General features: G+C 40.1%; 1 protein-coding gene across 5 annotated transcripts in view; it reads left to right on the top strand.

Moving 5' to 3' along the window:
* Positions 1-23036, top strand: part of PFKFB4 (6-phosphofructo-2-kinase/fructose-2,6-biphosphatase 4) — an 88963-nt gene that overhangs the window by 27320 nt on the left and 38607 nt on the right. For 2 of the 5 annotated variants that reach the window (XM_054975425.1, XM_054975423.1), the window contains exons 1-4: positions 3237-3459; positions 19559-19675; positions 21627-21723; positions 22153-22219. In XM_054975425.1, coding sequence (XP_054831400.1) covers positions 3357-3459; positions 19559-19675; positions 21627-21723; positions 22153-22219 — 384 coding nt within the window. In that variant the 5' untranslated portion in view covers positions 3237-3356. Of the gene's footprint in view, positions 1-3235; positions 3460-19558; positions 19676-21626; positions 21724-22152; positions 22220-23036 lie in introns of those variants that run through there. The other 3 variants (XM_054975426.1, XM_054975427.1, XM_054975424.1) reach the window with 2 other exon arrangements.

Below are 23036 nucleotides of genomic sequence, written 5' to 3'. Positions count from 1 at the left end.
GGGGGCTGTCTGTAGGCAAGGTCTGATGTTACCCTTAGTCCATGTATGTCCATAAACAATGCAATAGAGTTTGGAATGCAGAAATTTGAAAATAAGAAGTCTGATACAGAGTTGAAACAAAGAATAAGCATTTAAACATGAAACATTTAACAATGTAGAAAGTGCCTGCTAAGAGCATACTTATAATGACAGACAGGACACAGTAGTATAGTCTGCAGATCCTGTCCCTTTTACCAAAGCATCTTTCTGAACCATGTACTGTATTGCACTGCACAGGCTTACTACCTGTGTTAAAAAGTCTTCTGAATAATTCAGTTTTGCATTCTATAATGTGGGGGCCACAAAAGAGAGTGAATGAGTATGGATGGTTGTTGATTTTGCCCATTTGCTGTGAATGGCTTTATATGTGATAGCCAGTACCTTTGATTTGAGCCTGGCAGCTGATGGGCAGCCAGTGGAGTGACTGAAGAATGGGAGTAATATGCATGCTTTGCCTAGCTCCTGATAATAACTGAGCTGTGGTGTTCTGCACCAACCGGAGTCTCCAAGTTGACTCTAAGGTTAACCTACATAGAGTGCATTATAGTAGACTAGTCTTGACATTACTATGGCATGGATCCATGTAGCCAAATCAGACATGTCAAGGAAGGGGGGCTATGTTGTGAGGTAGAAAGCGTTTTATGCAACTACATTAAGTTTCTTTTCCAACTGCAGTGCTGGATCTGGTATAGCCCCTAGGTTCTTAACTGAGTCAGCAAGGGTCAGCTTAACTTCATTTAAAGTGGGATGCACAGTGTCCTTCAATATCTCTCTCTCCCCACCCAGCATCACTTCAGTCTTGTCTGAATTCTGTTTCAGTTTGTTTGCTTTCAGCCATTTGGCCAAAGTAGTCGGGCAGTAGCACAAGACCTCTATCCAGGAGAGAGACAGAGTTGGGTGTTGTCTGCATATTGATGACATCCAGTTCCAAGGTTACAAATGATTTTTTCTAAAGGCTTTACATAGAGGTTGAATAACATGGGGAATAAGATTGTGCATCATGGAACACCCTCCCCCCCCGCCCCCGATAATTTCCATATGGATGATAAGCTGGTCTCCGATGGCAACCCTCTGAGTCTGTTCTACGAGGAATTACTTAAACTAATCCAAGGCACATACCCTAATACCTACTTCTGCCTAGTGGTGCCAGACCCCCGGTTGGGGGGGGGATCCCCCACCCTCGCCCCCACACCCTGCCCCCACTTACCTGGCCAGTGGGGGGGGGCGTGTGCACCCTCTGTGCGTGCTCCCCTGGGGAGCTGCACGCACCTGCGGATCAGGCCTGTTTTAAGACGCTGCGGGAAGTGACGTCATCATGCCCCCCCCAGCATGCCCACGCTCCACGGGGCTCGCGTTGGGGGCTGCTGTGGAGTGCAGGAGCATTCCTGTGCTCCACAGCAGCCCCCAACATGAGCCCCCGCGGAGCGTGGGCATGCCAGGGGGGCGGCAGTGTGATGCCGTCACTTCCCGGAAGTGACATCATCACATTTTGCGGGAGTGCATGCGTGCTTTGTGCGCACTCCCATTAAAAAAAAGGTAAGAGCCATCCCCTGATCCCCCACTGGGAGATTGAGGGGGCCTGGCAACCCTACTTCTGCCTCCAGTTACCTCAACAGGAAGGCATGGTCTACTGTATCAAAGGCTGCAGATAGATCCAGGAGGACAAAGCCTGGCCTTTGTCTGCATTCAGATGGAGGTTACATTCAGAATCGTCTCTGTCTCATAGCCCAGCCTGAAACCAGATTAAAAAGTGTCTATTGCCTATAAAGCCTGTGTTGCAATATATTTTTTAGTTTTTAAGGTGACTTGTATCTTTTTTTGGTTATAGCTTTGGGTAGGCTGGGCAATAACCATTCAAATTTGGAGCAAGGGGGAATGACCCTCTGATAAGAAAGTGCTGACTCCGTCTCCTGGGCACGTCTGGCCCTTTAAAAGAACAAAATCCATGCATTATACATGCTCCTTGCACAGGTAAAAATCATGCCTATATGATACGGAGGTTTACTGACTGTTTGCATAATCTATAGGGTTCTCTTAAATGTTTTGAATGTATGATACACGTGATTGGGCATGAGTTTAGCTCTTAACTTGGGCCAAGCTACACATGACGAATGACACTTGAACAGCAAGTGTATTTCTCCCTGTTCACTTGCCCTCCACTCAATCCACTTGCCGTTCAAGTGTCATTCGTCATGTGTAGCTTGGCCCCTTGTCTTATGATAAACGTTCTGCACGTGCATTTTCAGGGATAGTATAAAACAGATTCCTAGATCTTATTCTCATGCTCTAACCATTACACCACACTGGCTTTAACTACCACGTTTCTGTAAATGCTTTTACGCTCCTTTTATTTGTAATACTATTTTATTTGTAATACTATAAAATTACGTTTATTAATTTTACCCAAAAATAAAGTGAGAAGTGTATTTTCTGTTTAAGATAATTTCCTGCTTAACCCTCCCATCTAAAAGGTGCCTGCCAGGCTGAATTGTAGAAGCTGCAGAAGCAGCACCGTTTCTTCATTCTAAGGCCCGTCTTCAATTTAGATTTAAAGTGGTTCTAATTTTAAAGAAAGCTTGCTCTCTTAGAGCTCCTTTAACTTTAGAGAAAGCACTGAGTATTGCCGTTTTATAAAACTACACTTCCCAGAATTCCTTAGAGAGATCCTTGCCAAACCTTATTAAGAGGTTCACCTTAGACCAGACCGTGGTGTTCTAAGCTAAATACCTCAAAAGCGTACTGTAAACTTTATACCCAATTTTTAAACTGATGAAAGGGCTGCCAGTAGTCCCGTGCATTTAAGTGGAAGCTCCATTGCGCACAATGGAGCTTACATTTTAGGAAATATTCACAGGTTTTGGGTGTATTTCTTCTCTTGGGTTTCCTAGACCAGAACAGAATCTCTGTGCGACGTAGTCAACCCTCCCCATTTGTTTGAGCTGAGGTAGGCGGAGGCTTCCCCTTTACACACGGGCATTGGCAGCTCCGATCGCTTCTTGCCGGGGCGTCCCTTTGTCTCCGGCGAGCGCTCAGGGGGCGGAGCCGAAGCTCACTCGTCCGCACTGGGGGCGAGTCTTTCTGCTTCGGGCGCCGCCACTTGGTCCCTGCGCTGGCCTGAGGAGGAGGAGCTTTGCTGCGGACTCCGCCCTCCGGGGGGCCCTGCCTGCCAGCCTGCCTCCTTTAGTCGCCGAAAGAATCCCGGACACAAGCCGGCCGGTTGGGTGGTTTAAGGTGGCGCGCCCTCTGCATCTCTCCAGGAGCGGCTTCTGCTGTCGCAGCAGGCGGGACTGCGGTGAGAATCTGGCTCTGATGCGGGAATGGCGGCGTCGCCGGCGCGAGAACTCACGCAGAACCCCCTGCAGAAGATCTGGGTGCCTTACAACAACGGGCTGCCGGCAGTGCACAGCGCGCAGCGCGGGGGTGAGTGAAGTGGAGGGTCAGGGGGAGCAGAGAGCCAATAGCAGGGGGTCGGGCGGGCGCCGAGATACGGGGGGGGGGGTCTGGACAATGAGGAAACTAGACCCAGTGTTCGAGGCAAAGGCAAAGGGGCGGTGGGGTGGGAAAGGAGGCAGCGGGAAAAACTGCAGGGTCTTAACAGTTCTCAAGCAACAGCGACCGGGGGAACCGGCATCTTCTAAGGAGGCGGAGTGGCCCTGCTGGTGGTGGAGGCGCTTTCTTCCTTCGGTGTCATAATTCTTCTAAGACGGATGTCCTGCAGGAGCCTGACATGGAACAGTTCCAGGGGAATTGAAGCGGTGACCTCGGGCCCCTTATTGCTGGTGCAGCACATAGAAAGAGATAATGCTAGTAATTTTTGCCACTTTACACTTGAAAGTGGAACGGAGTTAAAAAAAATAGTATTTGAAATGTGATGCACCCTAGAAATGCTATTAATAAGTATGTTGGTAGCAAGATCTCTGCTAAATGGATGCCATGTCTTGGAGAAGATCAGTATCGAACAACTGGAAACGTGGGAAGTTTCCTGGGAAAGCTTTTATAGCCCCTGTGGCAGGATTTATCTAGCAGTTATTGCCATTAGGTATGTGGGCATAAGGTAGAACTCCCATTCTTTGTGTGTGTGTGTGTGTGTATAAAAGAGCTGTAGGCATGATTAGCACCACATTTCCACCCGCTTGTATTGTTTGTACAAATGCATAGTTGCTCTTCTCCCCATAGCAGTTCTCTTTGAAACTTAAGACCTTTCTCTCTTCTGTGCTATCCATGTCTGCTCAGGTTAATCAGCCCTGAACAAAATGTCAGTATATGGCCCTATGTTGCTGCATAAAGTCATGATCAGTACCACAGCACCAATCATAGTCACTTCTATGTCTGGAATTGTAAAGACGATGGCTGGCTGCCCTTGCTAAGCCTGCAAGTAGATAATTTTTTATATGGGTGGTGATGTGGTGTTGGTTTTTGGCTTTGTATGGCAGCAGTTCTTGACTGAACTTAACCAAATTTTGTCCCACTTTGAAATTCTTAGCTACGTCTACAGGACTTCTGTGATCCACAAAAAGGTCCTAACAATTATCACAGGCAAATAAATAGAAATTGTAATCAGAGATTGGTATAGGGGCTGGTGCTATTTAATTTGTTCATAAATTATCTGGAATTGGGGGTGAGCAATGTAGTGGCCAGGTTTGCAGATGACACAAAATTATTCAGGATGGTGAAAAGCCAACTGTGAAGAGGCCCAGGAGGATCTTCTCAAATCAGACGATAGAACAAAAATGTGGCAAATGAAGTTCAGTGTAGGCAAGGGTAAGGTGAGGCATGCTGGAAGAAAAAATCCCAACCACGTACATGCTAGTAGGTCTGAACTTGCTGAGACTGAAAGGGAAAGAGATCTTGGGGTCATAGTGGGCAACTCAATGAAAGTGTGCTGCAGCAGGGAAACAGGCAGACTTTATCCTAGGTATTATTAGGAAAGGGACTGAAAATAAAACAGCCAATATTAACCGGTATTATAATACTACTGTACAGATTTATAGTGCAGCCTCATTTGAAATATCATGTGCGTGCAGTTCTGCTTGCAGTATCTCCAAAAGGACATTGCAGAGCTGGAAAAAGTACAGAAGAGCAACCAAGACTATTAGAGGGTTGGAACACCTTTTCTATGAGGAGAGCTTGAGTTATCTTGGGTCTATTCAGTTTAGAAAAGATGACAAAGGGATGACATGATAGAGATTTATAAAATTATGCATGGGTTAGAGAGGGTGGACATAAATAACTTTTTCTCCCTTTGCCTTAATACTAGAACTCAAGGGCATCCAGTGAAGCTGATGAGCGGTGGATTCCAGACAGATAAAAGGAAATATTTATTTACACAATGAGATAGCATAGACAACTTTAAAAAGAGATCAGACAGAGTCTATCAGTGGTTATTAGCCATGGAGACTATGGGGAACCTCCACATTCAGACGCAGTGAACCTCTGAATATCAGAGCCAGGAGGCAACGTTAGGCGGAAGCCTCAGCCTCTATTCCCTGTTGTTGGCTCTCCAAAGCAACTTATTGGCCACTTATATGATACAGGATGCTGGACTAGATGGACCACTGGTCTGATCCAGCAAGGCTCTTTTTATGCTCTTAACCCATTCTTAGCCCATACCTTGTGACTGCTTCTGAGACTTCAGTATAGTTTACTCTAAGCATCCTTTATGAACTGCTGGCTCATCATAATACTTCAAAGCTGTACTAGAAATAATGTTTACATGATTAATTTTTCTTCCAATTTCAGTTCAATTCAAATACCTTTAATGGCATACAAAATTTTTCTTCCAGTAAAGGGAAGTTTTAAAAAAAAACCTGTGAGCCCTTAAAATGGCCTGAAATGGGGTCAGTTTTCTATTTTCCATGGCAAATGAGTCTGATGCATAGAAAGGGTGAATGATATACATACATGAATAGACACATTTAAACAGCTGCATACATGTCTCTCTGGACCCTGAATGTGGAAGGTTCACAAGACCTACGTTCACAGGTGTTTAAAATGTGCTTATATGCATGAAAGTTGTCCATCCTTGACATGGTTAATGTATGAAATGCCAGTATGCATGCATTAGCCAAGTTTAAGCGTGGATCTGCCCTACATCTTATATTGTAAAGGTGCAACAGCTTGAATCAGGGCTGTTATATTCAGTTGTGCCAAGCTTCCTTTTAGAATAAGGAATATAACTGAACTGAATGTCAAGATTCGGCTCCAGTAGCACCTTGGAGACCAACTAGATTTCCAGGGTGTGAGCTTTTGAGAGTCGAAACTCCCTGAGTGTCTTCTTTGCTGATGAAAATATTCACAAAAATGCCTTCTCTTTTGGGGACTCATTAAATTTTCAGCTTTTGCATTTAAGTTAGCAGGACAAATTTTAGGACTGTTGCTTTCTTTTTCTGTAGGCAATGTAGTTTTGTTATCATTATGATTTTACTGGGGGATCTGTATTTCATTACTGACTTTTCAGGCATAGAACAGCTTGAATAACCCAGTTTAGCCTGGGCTAATCAGAGCTAGGGAACTAAGCAGGGTCGGCCATGGTCAGTACTTGGATGGGAAACCCCCAAGAAGTCAGGGGTGACTATGCAGTGGAAGGCAATGGCCTTCTTGCCTGGAATGCCCTGTGGATGTGGTCACCATGAGGTGCTTGCGACTCTACAGCATGTTCTCTTTCTTCCAGGCATGGACTTCAGAAACAACCCAGACTAAACTAGAGATGTGATATCTCAGGTGAAAAACCTCTTTTTTCCTGAGGATCCCTTCTCCACCAGTTTTTGTATTGGGAAAATTGGAAATTTGGTGGCATGTTTACAAAGGCATGACATATTTTCTCTTTCTAAATGAGTGAACTGCCCTTTAAGACAAGATTTTACTCTCCTAAAATGCTTTCTAGGAAATGTGTAGAACGAACATTTATATGTCAGAATCTGCAGGATTAGATAATAATTCCAGCATTAATGTCACAATATGTAATAGTAAACTGGCTGGGCCCCATATGGATAAGAAGCTGCACAGTGGGTCACCCACAGACAAAGTAGGGGGCTCTACCTACTTAGGACTTTCCCTGGATATGAAGAAAATGTGACATAGTAAATCAAAGAATCATTAAAAACTCTCACCTGGTGAGGACTGGAAAATGCGCCAAAATATGTAGATGAGGTGAGCATTAGTTAAAGGAAGAAGTGAAGAATCCTGGAGGGGGAGGGATTGTGTGGAATGGTGATTTTCAAATTGTTCTCCGAGCTTCAGTTATTTGCATCTTCCAACTTACGTACTACACAGTTTCAAGGATATGTTTCTTGGTTAAATGTGACTAGCTTTTGTCCACATTTATGCAGTACTGTGCATATGATAATAATACACTGTTGATGAGCTCAGCGTATTCAGAGCTGTTAAGTATAAGTCAGTATCCAGTATCAGCAGTATCTGCTGAAAGTGCTAATACTTTGACTGTATTAAAGATTACTTCTGAGTTCAAATAATAAATCTTCTTTTGTTTAATTACAACATATGCGGGTTATATATTTTAACCTTCCCTTCTTGCCATTTCTCAGAGGGCAAGATCTAAGATAAATGTGCTTTGATAATATTAAGGTGTGGTAAACTGAGACAGTTAAGTTTCATAAATATTCAAAATAGTATAATTCTGTAACAGAGCTACAAACTGTGCTTTTTATGTCAAACTGGTAAGATAAGCTTAGGTTTAATATGGAAGTGCATGTTGCAGATTTCACCCCCAATTCTGATTTTTTGCCTCTGAAACATGATTTCAAAATTTCTGGGAAATTGACCTTTATTATAGAGTGGAGTAGATTTTAAGCCAGTTTACATCACTGGACTCAGACATGTTTAAAACCCTTTTGAGAGAAGTGTAAAAAAAACTTAAATTGTATTTGAAGTGGTACCCATTACAAACCAATTTCCAGTGTATTGTAAGGTAGTAAAATGTAACACTCCAAAACTCTGGTTTTAATCAGAGAAAGGCAACTTTCTCACCTCCACCCTCCCGCTATAGGCGTCTTTATTTCCTATAATTTATTTTTTATTTTTATTTATTTGTCCGCATTTTTCACTGAGATCCAAGGTGGATTACACAGTGCAAGTGAAATGCAATACAATCAACAGGTAGATCAAGCAATTACAATAATAAAGTTATAACATTCAGTGAAACAAAGAATTTGAAAATAAGAATAAAGTTGAGCATAGAGACGAAATCTTTTTGAAACTATTCATAACTAATTTACATGGCATGTTAAGTAACATGGAAACTCCCTAGTGGCACATATTTACATCAACATACAGTATTCAGTAGCATAGCATATAGTTCCTGTCCCTATAAAAATGTCCCTCTGAGCTGTTTCTTATGACAGTTTTATAATCTGGGTGGAATACTCTCCTGAATAATTTGGTTCTGCATAGTTTGCGGAGAGAGTAGGAGCTTTCCTGACCTCCTCAGGCAGGCCAGCATATAAGTAGGGGCTACCAGAGAGAAAGCATGTGGGCAAGCAGTTGTTGATTTTGCCCAATTTCAGGGCAGTATCTGTGGAAGGCCCTGTTTGGATGAGCGAAGCTGCATTGGTGGAACATGAGTGAGAGACAGTCACAAGTGAAATACAATACAATCTGCAATACGGATATGAGGGCCTGATACCATGAAAGGCTTTGAATATGATAGTCATGACCTTGTGCTCCAGTGGGTCTGTGGACCTGAAGAAACAGTGTGTCATATTTACTTAATAGGCTTAATTGTTATTCTAATAATTTTTTTAAAAAAAGAAACAGTGTGGAGAACAAGTTAAGAGTCTGCAGCAGGAGCTTGGAATCAAAATTTTTCCTCTCCTCTACCTGATGGAATAGCGATTTAGAACCAAGCCTCTGTGTTTGTGGTGGCACAGGTCAGTGTCTTTCACAACAGTCAGAGCCCGTCTCAGATATCTGTCATTGGTAATCACTAACCTTTTTAGTATGTATGGGTTTATTTTTCTACCAACACGTATTTCTGTGGTGAAGTAAATATCCTCTGGTGAAGCTCATTGTTTCTGCCGACATATTGGCATGTATAAACACACAAGTGCTTCACTTGATGAGGGTTTTTTTGCAAAAATTAACAAGATTTAAAAAAATTCTAATAGATTATATCAGCTAGGACAACGAAGTACCAAAAAGCTTTTGTGCTCTGCTGTAGGTGTTCTTCTGTTAACATAAAGAAAACTCTTAAGTGGTAAACAGCTGTACTTTTGGGGTGTTGCTTACTAGCATGCAGGTGAGTATCTAAAAAGGATAAAGTCATTGAGTCACTTTGATACGCATTTTGTAAAAAAAGTGTAGCTGGGATGTCTTTTTCTGCCAAAATTAATTCTATATTGGATTGTGGCCAGTAGGTGAAATGTCAATTCAAATTTTGAAAACAGCATAAAAAGTAAAGTTTTGAACTATGTGTTTTCTTCTTCTTTTCTTTAAAATCCCCTGTGTATTCTTAATACAAGCAAAATTAGGTAAAATACTTCAAAAGAGCAATACAATCTAAAACCATTTTCCCTTTAGCTTATTACAATTTTAAAGTGAGATGTATCCATTTTTATTTAGTATAACTTTGTAAATTGCTGTCAGTATTTTCACAGTTCTTATCTGAGCTGAAGGAATACCTCTCTGGCAGATGAAATTTTTTTAGTGATGCTCTAAAATAAAGATAAAATTGAAGGGGCAGTTCAGGATCCATTGATCTGCCTAATAACAATAAGATGTAGTGTTTTATCTTAAGTGGAGAACTGATAAACGCTTCTATGAGACGGAAAAGTTTCATATTCCCTGCAGTAATCTATTCTGAAGACAATTCGTACCTGGCTGCAAGTTGTCTTGAGTATAATTGGCTTAAACCAAAGCTACTTTTGAAGCTAATCTTTTACATTGTTTTTAGTCATCTCCTCACTAAACTGAAAACAGCAACCAGTACAGAATTTTGACCACTGCTTTGTAATATTTGATAGCATTTGTTTTAGTTACAGTAGCTTTTTGGAACTTAAGGTCAGCATGCTAAGTAATCTTTCCCTCCACCCCATGTAATTATTGAGTATTTTTGGTGTGCCTTTGAGGTAAGTTATGGGCACATCCCTGAAGAGTTTTCAGCTACTACGTAACTGACTCAGTTGCCAGCTGCGAGGAGAGAGAAAAATATATCCTGTCGCTTTAATAGAGGACCCATGAAGTGAAATTTTCAGCTGCCCATTGAACACACAAATTCACTATTAAAGGGACAGGACATTTTAGCTCCAGCCCTGTTGGCACCCCTACCCACAACACACTGCACGATACCGAAGTAAAAGACATTAATTAAAATGGTTTATTGCATAGGTGCATGCCTGGCCAAAACCAGAGGGAAGAATATAGTCTTTCTTTGGCAACTGCTTCAGAACAGAATTTCTGTGAATGTATATTTCCTGTGTGTGTGTATGTAGTGAACAGGTAGTGCGTATGGGTAAGTTTCTCTCTTATTTTTTATTAAGTGTTTTATAAGATAAAAAACCAAAAAAGAAAACAAAACATAGGAATACCATAAGTCACTCTTTTAGAACAATATGCTGCAATCTTAAAAACGCTTTCCAGGGAATAAGCCCTGTAGAATAAAATGGGACTTACTGCTTAAGATTGCTCTCTGTGTCTAGTGTAACCATTTGCAGAAACTCTTCAACAAAAAGAACTGGCAGCCTTCTCTCCATTTCTGCTCACATTCTGTAGTATGCATATAACAACAACAGCCTGCTTTACAAGTTTATTCTAAGAATTACTGAGATAATGCATGTGACATGCTTTGAATACTGTATAAATGCTAAGTGTTACTATTATTCACTCCTTCCGCTTGCTGTCTTGAACACAGGCCTGTTCAGCACAAGCTGACTGTGAGTCAGTGTGTGAAGTGCAGTTCATGTTTAGCATGGTGGCTGATGCGCTGCTTTCTACCTCCTGGAAACCCCCTGGAAGACCACAAACAATTCGCTGGCCTCTCTTCTCTAGCCTCTCTTCAAGAGGTTGCCTTGTGCTTTGAGCATGAACATTGTCATTTGGTGACTAGTTAATTGAACAGGAAAGGTTCAGATGCAGAGGAATGCACTTACACATTGATGGCCAGAGTTAATAAGAAGCTAATGACCTTGCAGTTTATGAAATGAAGCTATGAAGTACTAGCATTTTATTGTTGTTTTCTGCCCCTCTTGTCCCACAGAACTCCGTGAACTTTGAAATGTTGCTGTAAATGCTGCTGTTGGGCATAGGTTTCAGTCCTAATCTGTGGGGTGTGTGGAGGAGGAGGGTGGATATTGCAGTTTAGTAATTCCACAGTTTATTATTATTCTGATGTAATTACCATAGGTTGCAAGGGGAATGCTCAACAGCCATTTATAAAATGTAGTGAAAGCCTGTCCCTATTTGATTTTTGAACATTGGCAGCATATTTGTTATAAAGTAGTGTTGCAAATTATTCCCAGTGTATGGCTGGGAAGTAAATGTAAAGCACATTTGAACACCCTGAATGGCCAGTGCACATATGGGAGATTGCCTGGAAATCCTATGTATGCTGTCTTGATTCCTGTGATGGAAGAAATGAATAGTATAGACAGAGAGGCTACGGCTCAATAGTAGAGCGTTTACTTTTCATGCATAAGGTTCTGGGCACATTCAGTTAAAAGGATCAGGTAGTAGATAGTATGAAAGATTTCTGTCTGAGATTCTGGAGAGCCACTGTTAATCAAAGTAGGCTATGCTGACCTTTGTACACTTATGGTCCAACTCAGTATAAGGCAGCTTCAGTATAAGGAAACCTTCCAACATTGCTTCATCTTGTTCTGAATAAGAGTACTAATTTTAATTGTACATGTTGGAAAGAAGGCTGCAGCAGATATCATGTAACACTGCTCTGTAACTAGGGTTAAGAGATCAGAAGAAGGAGACTGTAGGATCACAGCATACTTCCCCAGCCTCTGCCCTCTTTTATACAAATTCTCTCTCCCTGCTTTGTTCTTGTGTTATATCTTGTTCTGTATTAACCCTGGATAACAAAAACCTAGGTATGAGTGTCATCCCTAAGAAAGAGAACATCTTTTCAGAATTCAAGTAATTTTAATTGACCACTACAGTTATTTGAACAATGAAGTGATAAATCTGTTCAGGTACCCATGACTCTTTAAGTTCATGGTAAAAAGATGTAACAGAATGTTCAATAAATAATCCAATGAATAGGTTATTGGGGGAGAAACAACTACATTTGGACACAATCTGGCAAATAAGGTAATAAGACTATCGAATCCACAGACGATTTGCCTGTCTGAACATATCTATGGTATTCAGTTCTGACTGTTAAAGGGGAAAAACCCCAACATTCAATACATATTTTCTGTCCGATCATCTGGAGACAATTTTTATCTAGCCAAACCACTTGACTAAGTGGTTTGAAATAAAATACAGAAATTAAGTGAATGCATATGAGAGTCTTGCATGGGATTTCTCTAACTCCTTATAGATTCACTTTTATTTTAAGACTTTGATTTATATTGTGTTTTTAGTGTTGATGTCCTCAGGGTAATACACATAGCCCATGTGAAAAAGATGTGTACTGATTGAAGATCTGCTTTCTGGTTTCAGATTGCCAGCTTTTTTAATGGAAGTGGTTTTTTAGCAGAGATTTTCAGTAGGGATTGGTCATACTGTATACTTAGGAGAAATGGGCACGTGTCTTCCTCATTTCACTTTGCCCTTTCACTTAGATTCTGTGATAGGGAAAGATCTATTGCCTTTTGACTAGTCATATGTGCTTAGAGAAATCCCCAGTGGATTTCTGCACTCCTGCTTGCATACACTGAATAGCACATTCTAGAAGACAGTTGATATACCAGAAGCCCTTTTAGTCTCAATTGATTATTAAGTTGGTCCCTACCAACTTATAAGGAAGAACGTTCAGTGTATGCATTTCTGGTACATGTGGACCATGATTCAAAGGAACGTATAGTTGTATTTGTATATGAGACTCTGACTTGGAATTTCTCAGTCTTTTTGATACAACAGCTACATGTATGAACAGCAACTTTGCAGATGTGACAGACTCAACTGAGTCTAATTGTATATGCTATTCCTATCTTTTTTTTAGTTTTTAGCTTGGATGGTGATCGTAGTTGAGATTTGCTTTGTTTCTAGAAACACTAGATGGACAATACAAATCTTACTTGGAATGTTGCACAGCAATATTGGAATAACTAAAGTAGCACTTTATTCATAGAGGCCGTTTCCACACACGTTGAATAATCCACTTTCGATACGCTTTAGTGCACATTTGTAACTGATTTTCCATGTGTGGAACAAAAAATCCACTTCTAAAGGATAACTAAAGTGCATTGAACGTGTGTGGAAACGGCCAGAGAAGATTTACAGGGTTAAAAGACAGTTTACAGACTTTTGACTTGGAGCCCATGGTAAATATCCACATATCCACTGTTTCTGTTATTGTAACGGGACTTCCTTGCCTCCCCCATCCATGCTCTTTCTGGGTAGAAGTTTGAGATCTGCAGTAGGTGGGGAATTGGTAATAATCATCCCCCCTTCTTTTAATGGAAATTTGTGGAATCATACCCATTTATCTGTAAGTTAGGTTCAGTTAGTTGCTGGTGAAAATAAACATCAGTAACCGGCCAAAACATTTTATCCCTTGACTTTCAGTTAAATGGATGAACGAAACAGGCAAAGGTTGATAGCCTTTATAGGGCACAAGGAAGAGACTGAAGTTCATCTTTCAGAAGCGGAATCATGTTATTGTTTTTGCATACTTAAATCTTTTTCTTAGTGGCAGAGAGATATAATATCTGTAAAAACCTACAGATTGCCTTGTTGGTTCAGACCAAAGGTTCATCTAGGCTAGCATTTTGTCTTCAGCATTGAGTGGCCAGATACTTGTACAAGCAGAGCATGATGAATGTAGTTCAGCTATATTTTTTGTTGGAGAGTAATGGCAGAGAAGTCCTTTAAAAACACCCTTCTGATCAGCAGTGTCATTTATCTCTGATAGGTCTGTATTAACTTGAGGAATTGATTGCTGAGTTTTAATGTGTTTTGGGAGAAATCTGGATTTTAAATCTGCTTTGCTTTTGCTTGTGCAGTGCCTTTATCTGCTCCAGAGATGGTTCTGCTATGTGGAGTGCTTTCCTCTGTCACTAAGTGCTTCCACGCCATGCAAGTGTCTCTCAAGGAGGCGAAAAGCACCTAGTGCAAGAGGAACATGTGCTTGTAGCAGAGGACTGACTCTGCAATAGACAGGGGGGTACAGTGCAAGCGGAAGTAAAGTTTGGGATTCAAGCCATTTTTTTTTCCAGCCAACTAGGCTGAGATACTTAACCAGATGGGGAATTGGTACTGCTCTGCTCAGAACAGGCCACAGTACAGCTTTGAAGGTGTAACAGTTGGATGCTCTTCCCAGTGAAGTGTATAGTGTATTAGATTACATCTACATGTGCCCAGTAGAATCTGCTCAAAATATTAATCAGCTGACTGCTGTGGACAAATTACTTTATGGTTAAACATATTCCAGTGTTCTTCAGGTTAAAGTAGTAGTTGGAAATATAAGAGCAGAGGGGAGAACCTTCAGTTATAGGTTAGGTGCCCCCTCCACCCTCACCATAAAGTCTGCATGTTTGATGTTTATCATTCCCAGAAGCATCTATGCATTGCTTTAGGAAAATGATAAGCATAAGACATGAGGATGGTTATTCTGATTTGAAATGTTTAATTAAATTAGGCATTCTGCTTGTGACCTACAGAGTCAAACAGAGCCTCTAGCCCTGTATGAGTCCAGCCAAATGCTTAAGAAACTTCTGTTTGTTTCCTTTTTTTGGGCTGGTGGGCTGTGTTTGGCTCAAGTCAAATCACAAATTGAACAGGCCTCAGTCAAGTGAAGAAATAACAGGGCTCCATGGGATGAATGTAGAATATATTGAGCGTCTGCATTATACCATAACAAGTCTGTTTACACTGTTCCATCTCACATGCCCAACCTTCTTGAGATTGTGAATGATTCTTGAGTTTTTTTTGCTTTCTCATCTATCCATCTTCTACACTTTTAGCCACAGTGAATATAGTTTTAGGTGGGTACCCATGTTGGTCTGCAGTAGAACAGCAGGATTTGAGTCCAGTGGCATCTTAGAGACCCACAAGATTTTCAGGGTATAAGCTTTTGAGGGTCAAAGCTCTGAAGGAGGTATCTGGAGCTTTGACTCTTGAAAACCTATATCCTGAAAATCTTGTGAGTCTCTGAGGTGCCACTGGACTCAAATCCTGCTGTCGCAGTGAATGATTATAGAGATAAGATGGTGGTTTGAGTGTAACATCTCTCTGTTGGTGATTAAAGTAGTCATAAGCTTCCAGAGCCTGGGAGAGCCTACATTCAGGTAACTGTAGAATCTTTTGCTGAGTATATACTAATCACTATGGATAGGCAAGGGGGCAGGTAGGAATGCCCGAGCCTGAGGTCTCCCTGAGATCTCTCCCAAGCAACAGTCTTGGGGAGAAATAAAGTCCTGACTAGGGAGAAGGCAGGACTTGTACTGTTTACACTTTGCGTAGTTTTATTGCTATTTAATGGTGTGATTTTGTAACTTTGGCTTTCTTTTAAGACAGATTGCACACCAAAATGGTCTAACTATACTTTCTGCTGCATAATTAAAATATACAGCTTTTAAAAACTGCATATGTGCAACATTAGCAGTTATTTCTGTTTTATTTCTAAGAGTTTTTAATGACATTCAAAGCATTTAGCAATTTTGTATGCTTTTTCTCTTTTCTCTTTAAGATTGAGCTATGAGTTCCAGTTGTGTTGATAACTAGATTCTAGTCATCATCTTGGCTTTATTAAATGTATATATGTGAAATGTCATTTCAGATGAGTTATTTCTTGGATTTTATTTCTTAATTACTAGAATTCTAGGCAATGTAGATTTCTTTTGGATTTATTTACCCTTTGCAACATAGACTGATGTTGTGACCCGCCCTGAGCCCGCTTGCGAGGAGGTCAGAATATAAATCCAACAAATAAATAAATTCTGTTTTCCCTGACACAGAGTTACCAGGAAGGTTCATCAAGGGTAAAAATAAGGTTAACATGCAGTAAATTTCCACGCACTGAACATGGACAATTTTTACTCTCAACGCTCTTTACCGCAGACTCCGAATCTTCCCCTTATGCATTCTTGAGAGGCCCCCTCCCCATAGCAGGAACATTATTTATGACTGCAGCAGAAAGGGAGTGGTGAGAAAGTTCCATTATGGCTGGATCCAACCAAATAATGTTTAGTGTTATCTTAATGCAGTCTTCTATTATCATATACAAAAATGATAAAAAGAAAAGAGTGCATTGTGCAATATTTCATGCTGTTTCTGAAATACATGGTTGAGACATGGATGTGACATTGCACAAAGTTTGTTTTATAATTGTGCATTACCTTGTGAGTAGATTGTATTCTGCCTTGGTAACAAGTTTGTTAATCTGATTAGAGAGGTCCAAGTTTGCTTTAGGTCATTGATTCTGAATCAGTATCTTGAATCAGTAACCCTTGTTTCTGGTTACCCTTATCACTCTTTTATGATTCTTTTGGACAGTATGTTGCTTGCTTTGAATTCTAAATACCACTAATCTTGTCAGTACCAAGGTAATGATATCACAGCCGTTCTGTTGTTTACACCAGCAAGAACAAATAGGTGGCCTCTGACATTAGTTTACGTAAAGAGTAGTAGTTGTTAGAATTATACTATATTGGTTATAGACATTTAATTATTTTTAATTGTCACGATTTTTAAAGCCATGTATTAGTATTCTCTAATTATGTTCTCCCCGGCTTCTGTAGGATAGATGGTTCGTCTTAAAATAATTCTAGAACATTTTCATTAAGAGCCTGTTTTCCAGATTTGGTGTTTTGAGGATGATCTATATGCAACTTAACATTAAACAGAAGTTCAGCATCTCCTTCAAGACTAACAAAATTTTATTCTGGCATAAACGTTCATCAGTCTGAGCTCACTTCATCAGATGCATAGCATCCATTGAAAGCAGCTAAATTTAGATTTCAAGTAACGAAAAAGGAGAAGAGTAGAGATAAATTACAAGGAGAGGCAGTGTAAAACAAGAACCAATCAAAGAGTAATCGGTCTGTTCAGAGTGGGTGAAAATTAGTCACAACTGTTGGTTAAAGTGGAGTATCATTAACATCAAATCTAATTATGGAAAATACAGCACGAATGTAAGAAATAAGATTTGATAGGGTAGTACAGAGAGCAGTATTCAGCTGAATAAATGAACATTTGCAGAGGGTGGGGCCATGCTGCCGAGACATTAGTATCTGTATTGAGTGAGGAAACCAGGTCCTTGTTCAAAAGGGAAGAGGTAGTGTTAAACTTGATGAATTCTAATTCAGCACTTACATACATAACAGTGCATGTAACAAAATAGTGGTGGCTACTATGGATGTGCAATTCAGGTTTCCGATTTGGGTTTTTAACCTGAATCGGGCCCAATATGTAAAGATTTGGGATTCCCGAATTGGCCCCAGCATTGCTGAGCCAATTTGGGAATCCCGAAGCAAAGTTTTCTGAAGTGATTTGTATCGCTTTGGGAAGCTCTGGGCAAAGCGGCAGCAGCTGGGCCACAGCACTTTCCTAGCTGTTTGCATTGCAAACAGCAAGAAAAGTGCTGCTTGCTTTCAAACTTCCTGCTGCGCCATGGGAAGTTTGAAAGCCACCCTTTTGTGCTGCTTGCAAGTAGCACGAAAAGGGGCGCTTTCAAGCGCTGCGCTGCTTGCTTCCCCCGATGCGAGGGGGAGCCTCCTCGCATCAGGTGAAGAAAACAGCGGGGCTTTTGAAAGCAACACTTTTCTTGCTGCTTGCAAGCTTCAGGATTCGGGTTATTTCTAATTGTTTTCCTGCTTCGGTTTCTGGTTAAGGTTTCCTGGAGATTTAGTGCCATTGCTATGGTTATATTGTTTAGCTATGTCTTTCCATTGACTCTGGGAGACAGAGGAGGTCCTGGATGAGGAAACATTCTCCTGCAAGAATCAGGTTAGCACTTAGCAGTTTTGGGAGTGCACTTGGTCTTCCTCTGGATGCTGTGGTGGTGATTATAGCCAGGAGAGCCCTTTTTCAGCTAAGGTTGGTAGACTTCTGTTGGCCGAGGGGATTACCACCTGTTTTTTCCCTTCCCACTGCAGACCCCACTGTGCCCTACACACTGTTACTAAGGGGCTTTTAACATTTCAGATGGCTTAGTGAACTGTAGTGGGGAGGAGAGAGAGTCCCTGCTCCACAGCCTTCTCTCTGCCTTGAGCAGGTTCTGTGGAGAAGCAGCACAGAAATTTTTCTAAATACATTTTCCCAATAAATACTGGAAGTACTTAGGACTTAACCCAGGATTTTTCATTGTCCTCAAATTCTGGAACTCTCAAGCCTATTTGACTTCATCTTTTTAGTTTCTAATGTTTAAGAAGCTTTTTCTGAAGTTTGCTTAACTGAATTGAGAGCTCAATTGTTTCTCCCTGCTGAGTCTTTTGTAAACGTTTTCATTCACTAAAAATCTGGTAATTCTGTGTTGTTTTTAAGCACTCTTGTGTCAAAGTTCATCCTCCACTGGGATATAAATGTTTTGAAAAATAAATAACCGTGAAATCCTAAAGAGTTATTCTAGTCAATGTTCAGTGGGCTTAGACTGTGTTTAGGATTTCACTGTAAGTGACCTCTGGCAAGCTACTGTCTTTCCCCTTTCACCTGAACCTCATCTGCAATGTTTACTTTTTTATATTTTTTGGTCACAGGCCATATATAGGGGTAACATTGACTTACCTTGTGGGGCAGTTGCAAAGTTTACCAAGCATCACTTTGAACACCTGAAATGAGCTTTGCAAGCGCCTGTTGCAAACTGGTGTATTGTCTTGCTTTCTGTATGGCTGCACAAAAGGAAATAAATGGAAGCAAAAAGATTTATTTTGTTAACAGTAAAAGAATAACATCCTTGAGCACTCTGTAGCTGTCATGTATATTTTATGGCAAGGTGGACAAGCAGCTGTCCAAGATGCCTTTTCAGGAATCATGTGTATCCTTCCCTTGGGAAGGTGGTGGATTAGGTAACCTTCTGAAAGGTTTATGATTGTTTGAAAAATTTAGAAATGATTCAAGGAGAGACATTTCTTTCTTTAGAAAGATGCTAAATGAGAACATTTCTGAAGAATTTTAGAAGAAGAATGAAAACTTTTACATAAATAAGTAGAGTTTTAAATAACAATTGTGATTTTGTAACTTAAAATTTTGTTTAGACCACTCCATCCGATTTGTCAGGATTATTGTAGGGAAAAGGTTAGAAGCAGTGAAAGTAGGAAATTGAAATAGAGAAATAGTATGTACATGTCCAGTCAGGAGTGGTTTCCTGAGGGACTTTGCAAATCTCAGTACTGGTTCTTTTAAGTTTTGGTTGGCATAAATACTAATTATAAGGCCCCTCTCCTTTTTTTTGCAGTATGTATGACTAATTGTCCTACATTAATTGTTATGGTTGGTCTCCCAGCAAGAGGGAAAACTTACATCTCAAAAAAATTGACACGCTACTTAAATTGGATTGGAGTGCCTACAAAAGGTGAGTGATTTTTCTTACTCTAAATACATATGGAAGAAGGGCTTGTATATTAATTTTATTTTCATATTACATTATTTTCAGGGATAACTAATATATGGTTAAAAGTACTATAATTCTGTTTCATTTTTATTATGTTTTCTTTCAAGGATCTTAAGGTGGCATGTATATATTTTTCCTCACTTAAACTTTTTATTTATTTTATTTATTTATATATTAGATTTATTTCCCACCCTCCCCACAAGTGGACTCAGGGAAGATCACAATATCATGAATAACAATAAATACAGCAATATATAAAACAGCACTCAAACTAAAATACAGAATAAAGCAGTATAAAACAGTAAAACACAAGTCCAACAAGGACCTCCAAGATGCGGCAAACCAATAGCTTCAAACACCCATTACTGTCGGCAGGTACGGTCTATCTAATCAAACAGCAGAAGCAGAGAAGACCAGGCAAAAGACCTGTAGGATGATTTGCCAGCTCCTCAACCACAGTCATAGGCCCAGTGCCCAGGGAAACTGTAGTAAGTCCCACAGGGCCCAGATCTCAACTGGGAGAGTTCTCCACCAGGCCAGTGCCAGAGCTGAAAAGACTTCTACCTCCTTTAAATCCAGTTTCTTCCCCTCCCTGCCTGACATCTGTTTGTGTGTGAGTACTTTCACTTATACCTAGCAGGGTGCAGCTGTGTGCAGTTCCAAGTGTTCAAGATAAGGAAGCTCTGCCACTGGGGAGATGCTTTCAGGAATAGCTCTGTACAGGATAAGCTAGAAAGGAGCACTAGGCTTGTTGCAGTATGCACAAATGTAAAGAAGCTCTCTATGACTGTATATACATACATGCAAAACTAAAAAAAGAACTAAGCACAAGCAAAACTCCTTTTACTGCTTCACTTTTTTACCTCATTATGTTTGAAGCTTCTTGTGCTACCCAGTCCTATGCATATTTGCTTGGAAGTAAACTTGGTTCAATATGTTGTAGTCTATGAAATAATGTTTCAGAGTGGCTTTCCATGTTATATATTATAAAGTTGACATTGCTGGTATGACCTTAGATTTACTTGATCTGCATCTAACTTTGGGCCAGTAAATGTAGCATCTTGATAGGAATCTAGGAAATTTTCTGAAGTTTCTGTAACTTCTGGGAATTATTGCAGGTTGGCTACCAGTGAGCAGAAGTTACACAGTTTATTAGTAGTGCATCAAAACATTGTGTAACCTGCTTAGAGTCTGAGACAAAACTGTAGTTGACTTTCTTGATAAATCCCTCTTAGAGTAAATATTTAAAAGCCCTAATTTTAACCTAGATTGGGAGAATAATAGTATCTGCATATGCAGATATGGTGCACAGTGATAACTTTACTATGCAGATAAGACAATTGTAAAAGAATTAGTGGGTGGACCCTTCTGTGGTTCCAGTAGTGCCAGTTTATATGCTCTTTTTCTACAATCCTAGGCCCCCAATTAAAATTATAGACGTTGTCTAGCTGAGAGCATTTACTGCTGTTTCATTTGAGGAAGATTTGTAATTATATTGTAATAATAAAAGTTAAAATAATTGTGTAATGTGAAATACACCTCATAGATTCCAAACCAAAAACTTAAGATGGTGCAATTAAAAATTTTGACTTAAGAAATTTAACAGAGCCTTTACTCAAGCCATTATGAATCGTCTAGGTGTTAATGAATCAAGTCTAGGTATTAGAATATGTATGGTTATGTTTCCATAAGGAGTAGATATTTGAGATAATGAATTGAGCAGCCTGACGACCCTGAACTATGGAAAAGATACTATGTCACTTTTCTGGCATGGTTTTCTTTCAAGTGTGCATCAAATTGCAGCATTAGTATCACAGGTGATCACGGATATAAACCATGGGAAAGATGACAGCACAGTGGGCCAAATAAAGAGTCGACTCTACTTGTTTTTACTTGTTGATTTCCTAAACAGAATTTAATGTTGGCCAATATCGACGAGACTTGGTAAAAACGTACAGGTCCTTTGAGTTTTTTCTGCCAGACAATGAAGAAGGTCTGAAAATCCGAAAGTAAGTTTGTTTTTCTCACATTTTGCTTGACAGTGTTGTTTTGAATCAAAGAGTCTTCCAGTTTTTTCACCATTCAGAGTAGCTGTTATTTCTTGTTCTTGGTGTTTTTGGCTAGTTCTTGTTTTCAGTTGAAGTAAGCTGACTTTCTCAGACAAATAGTTGACCACTTCTGTGTAAACTATATTTGTTCTTCATATGAGATTCTTAATTCAGAAAAAAGAATGCAAGGATCAAAATGCTTCTATTCCAGCTATATATTATGGAAGACTCTTAATTTCTGCATTTGCAAAGTTGGATTCTTAGATAACTTTGTAAGATACTTGGATTCCAGATATCTTGTACTTAAGCATGTCTGGAACAAAGTAACTGTTATGTATATTTAATAACATACTGTGTTCAAGAATTAAACTGCTTTATTTTCTCTTTAAGAAAGTGTGCCTTAGCAGCACTGAATGATGTTCGTCAGTATCTCAGTGAAGAAAAAGGACATGTGGCAGTAAGTTCTGTTCCTCTTCCTTCCGCTTTGCTGAAAAAATAAGTATTAAACCATTTGCAGAGCATGGAACACCTTGGAGGGCATTTACATTGTGAAATTTTGGCTCCAGATCCTGATTTGATAGCAGAAGCTGTCCATTGCCTTTAGTGATGTTATTACAAAATGGTACTGCAACTCAGGTAATTAAGAATATCTTCAGCTCAGACTACGCTGCAATTTCAAGGTGCCTTGAAATGCACCTTGAAATGCAGTCCTCATGTACTATCTATGCCAAACTTAATTAAGAGCATGTTCATTGGGCTTGCAACCCAAATTCATAATTCCTTGACACATGATATGACCAAATACTAGGAAAATAGACATCGGAATGCTGCCAGTTGTGATAATATGTTTGTGAAGCACTGGGCATTGTCCAAGTCTGGAATAAGACATTTAACAATAATATTCAACTGTGTGTTCATTTCTTGTAGCTGCAAAAATGGATTCTTGCCTCTGATTATTTAACTTCTTTGTTCTATTATTTTCAGCACTTTCTTTTTAAAAAGACATGTTTTATCAAAAAGTTCAGTTTGAGTCTCTTGCAGTATTAGATTATCAGTGAGCTTATGTTGGAGTAACTCTGCATAGGATTGTGCTGTTGTTGTGTTACTATTAGGAACTTCCTGAGATTTAATAGTTCAGTTTGCCATAATGGTTAAGAGTGGCAGGACTCTAATGTGGAGAACTGAGTTTGATTCCCCATTCCTCCGCTTGAAGCCAGCTGGGTGACCTTGGGTCGGTCACTGCTCTCTCAGAGCTCTTTCAACCCCACCTGCCT

This window comes from Eublepharis macularius, chromosome 4 (assembly GCF_028583425.1).
Source record: "Eublepharis macularius isolate TG4126 chromosome 4, MPM_Emac_v1.0, whole genome shotgun sequence".
NCBI classification, from domain to species: Eukaryota; Metazoa; Chordata; class Lepidosauria; order Squamata; family Eublepharidae; genus Eublepharis; species Eublepharis macularius.
This window is presented reverse-complemented; position numbering and strand designations above follow the sequence as displayed.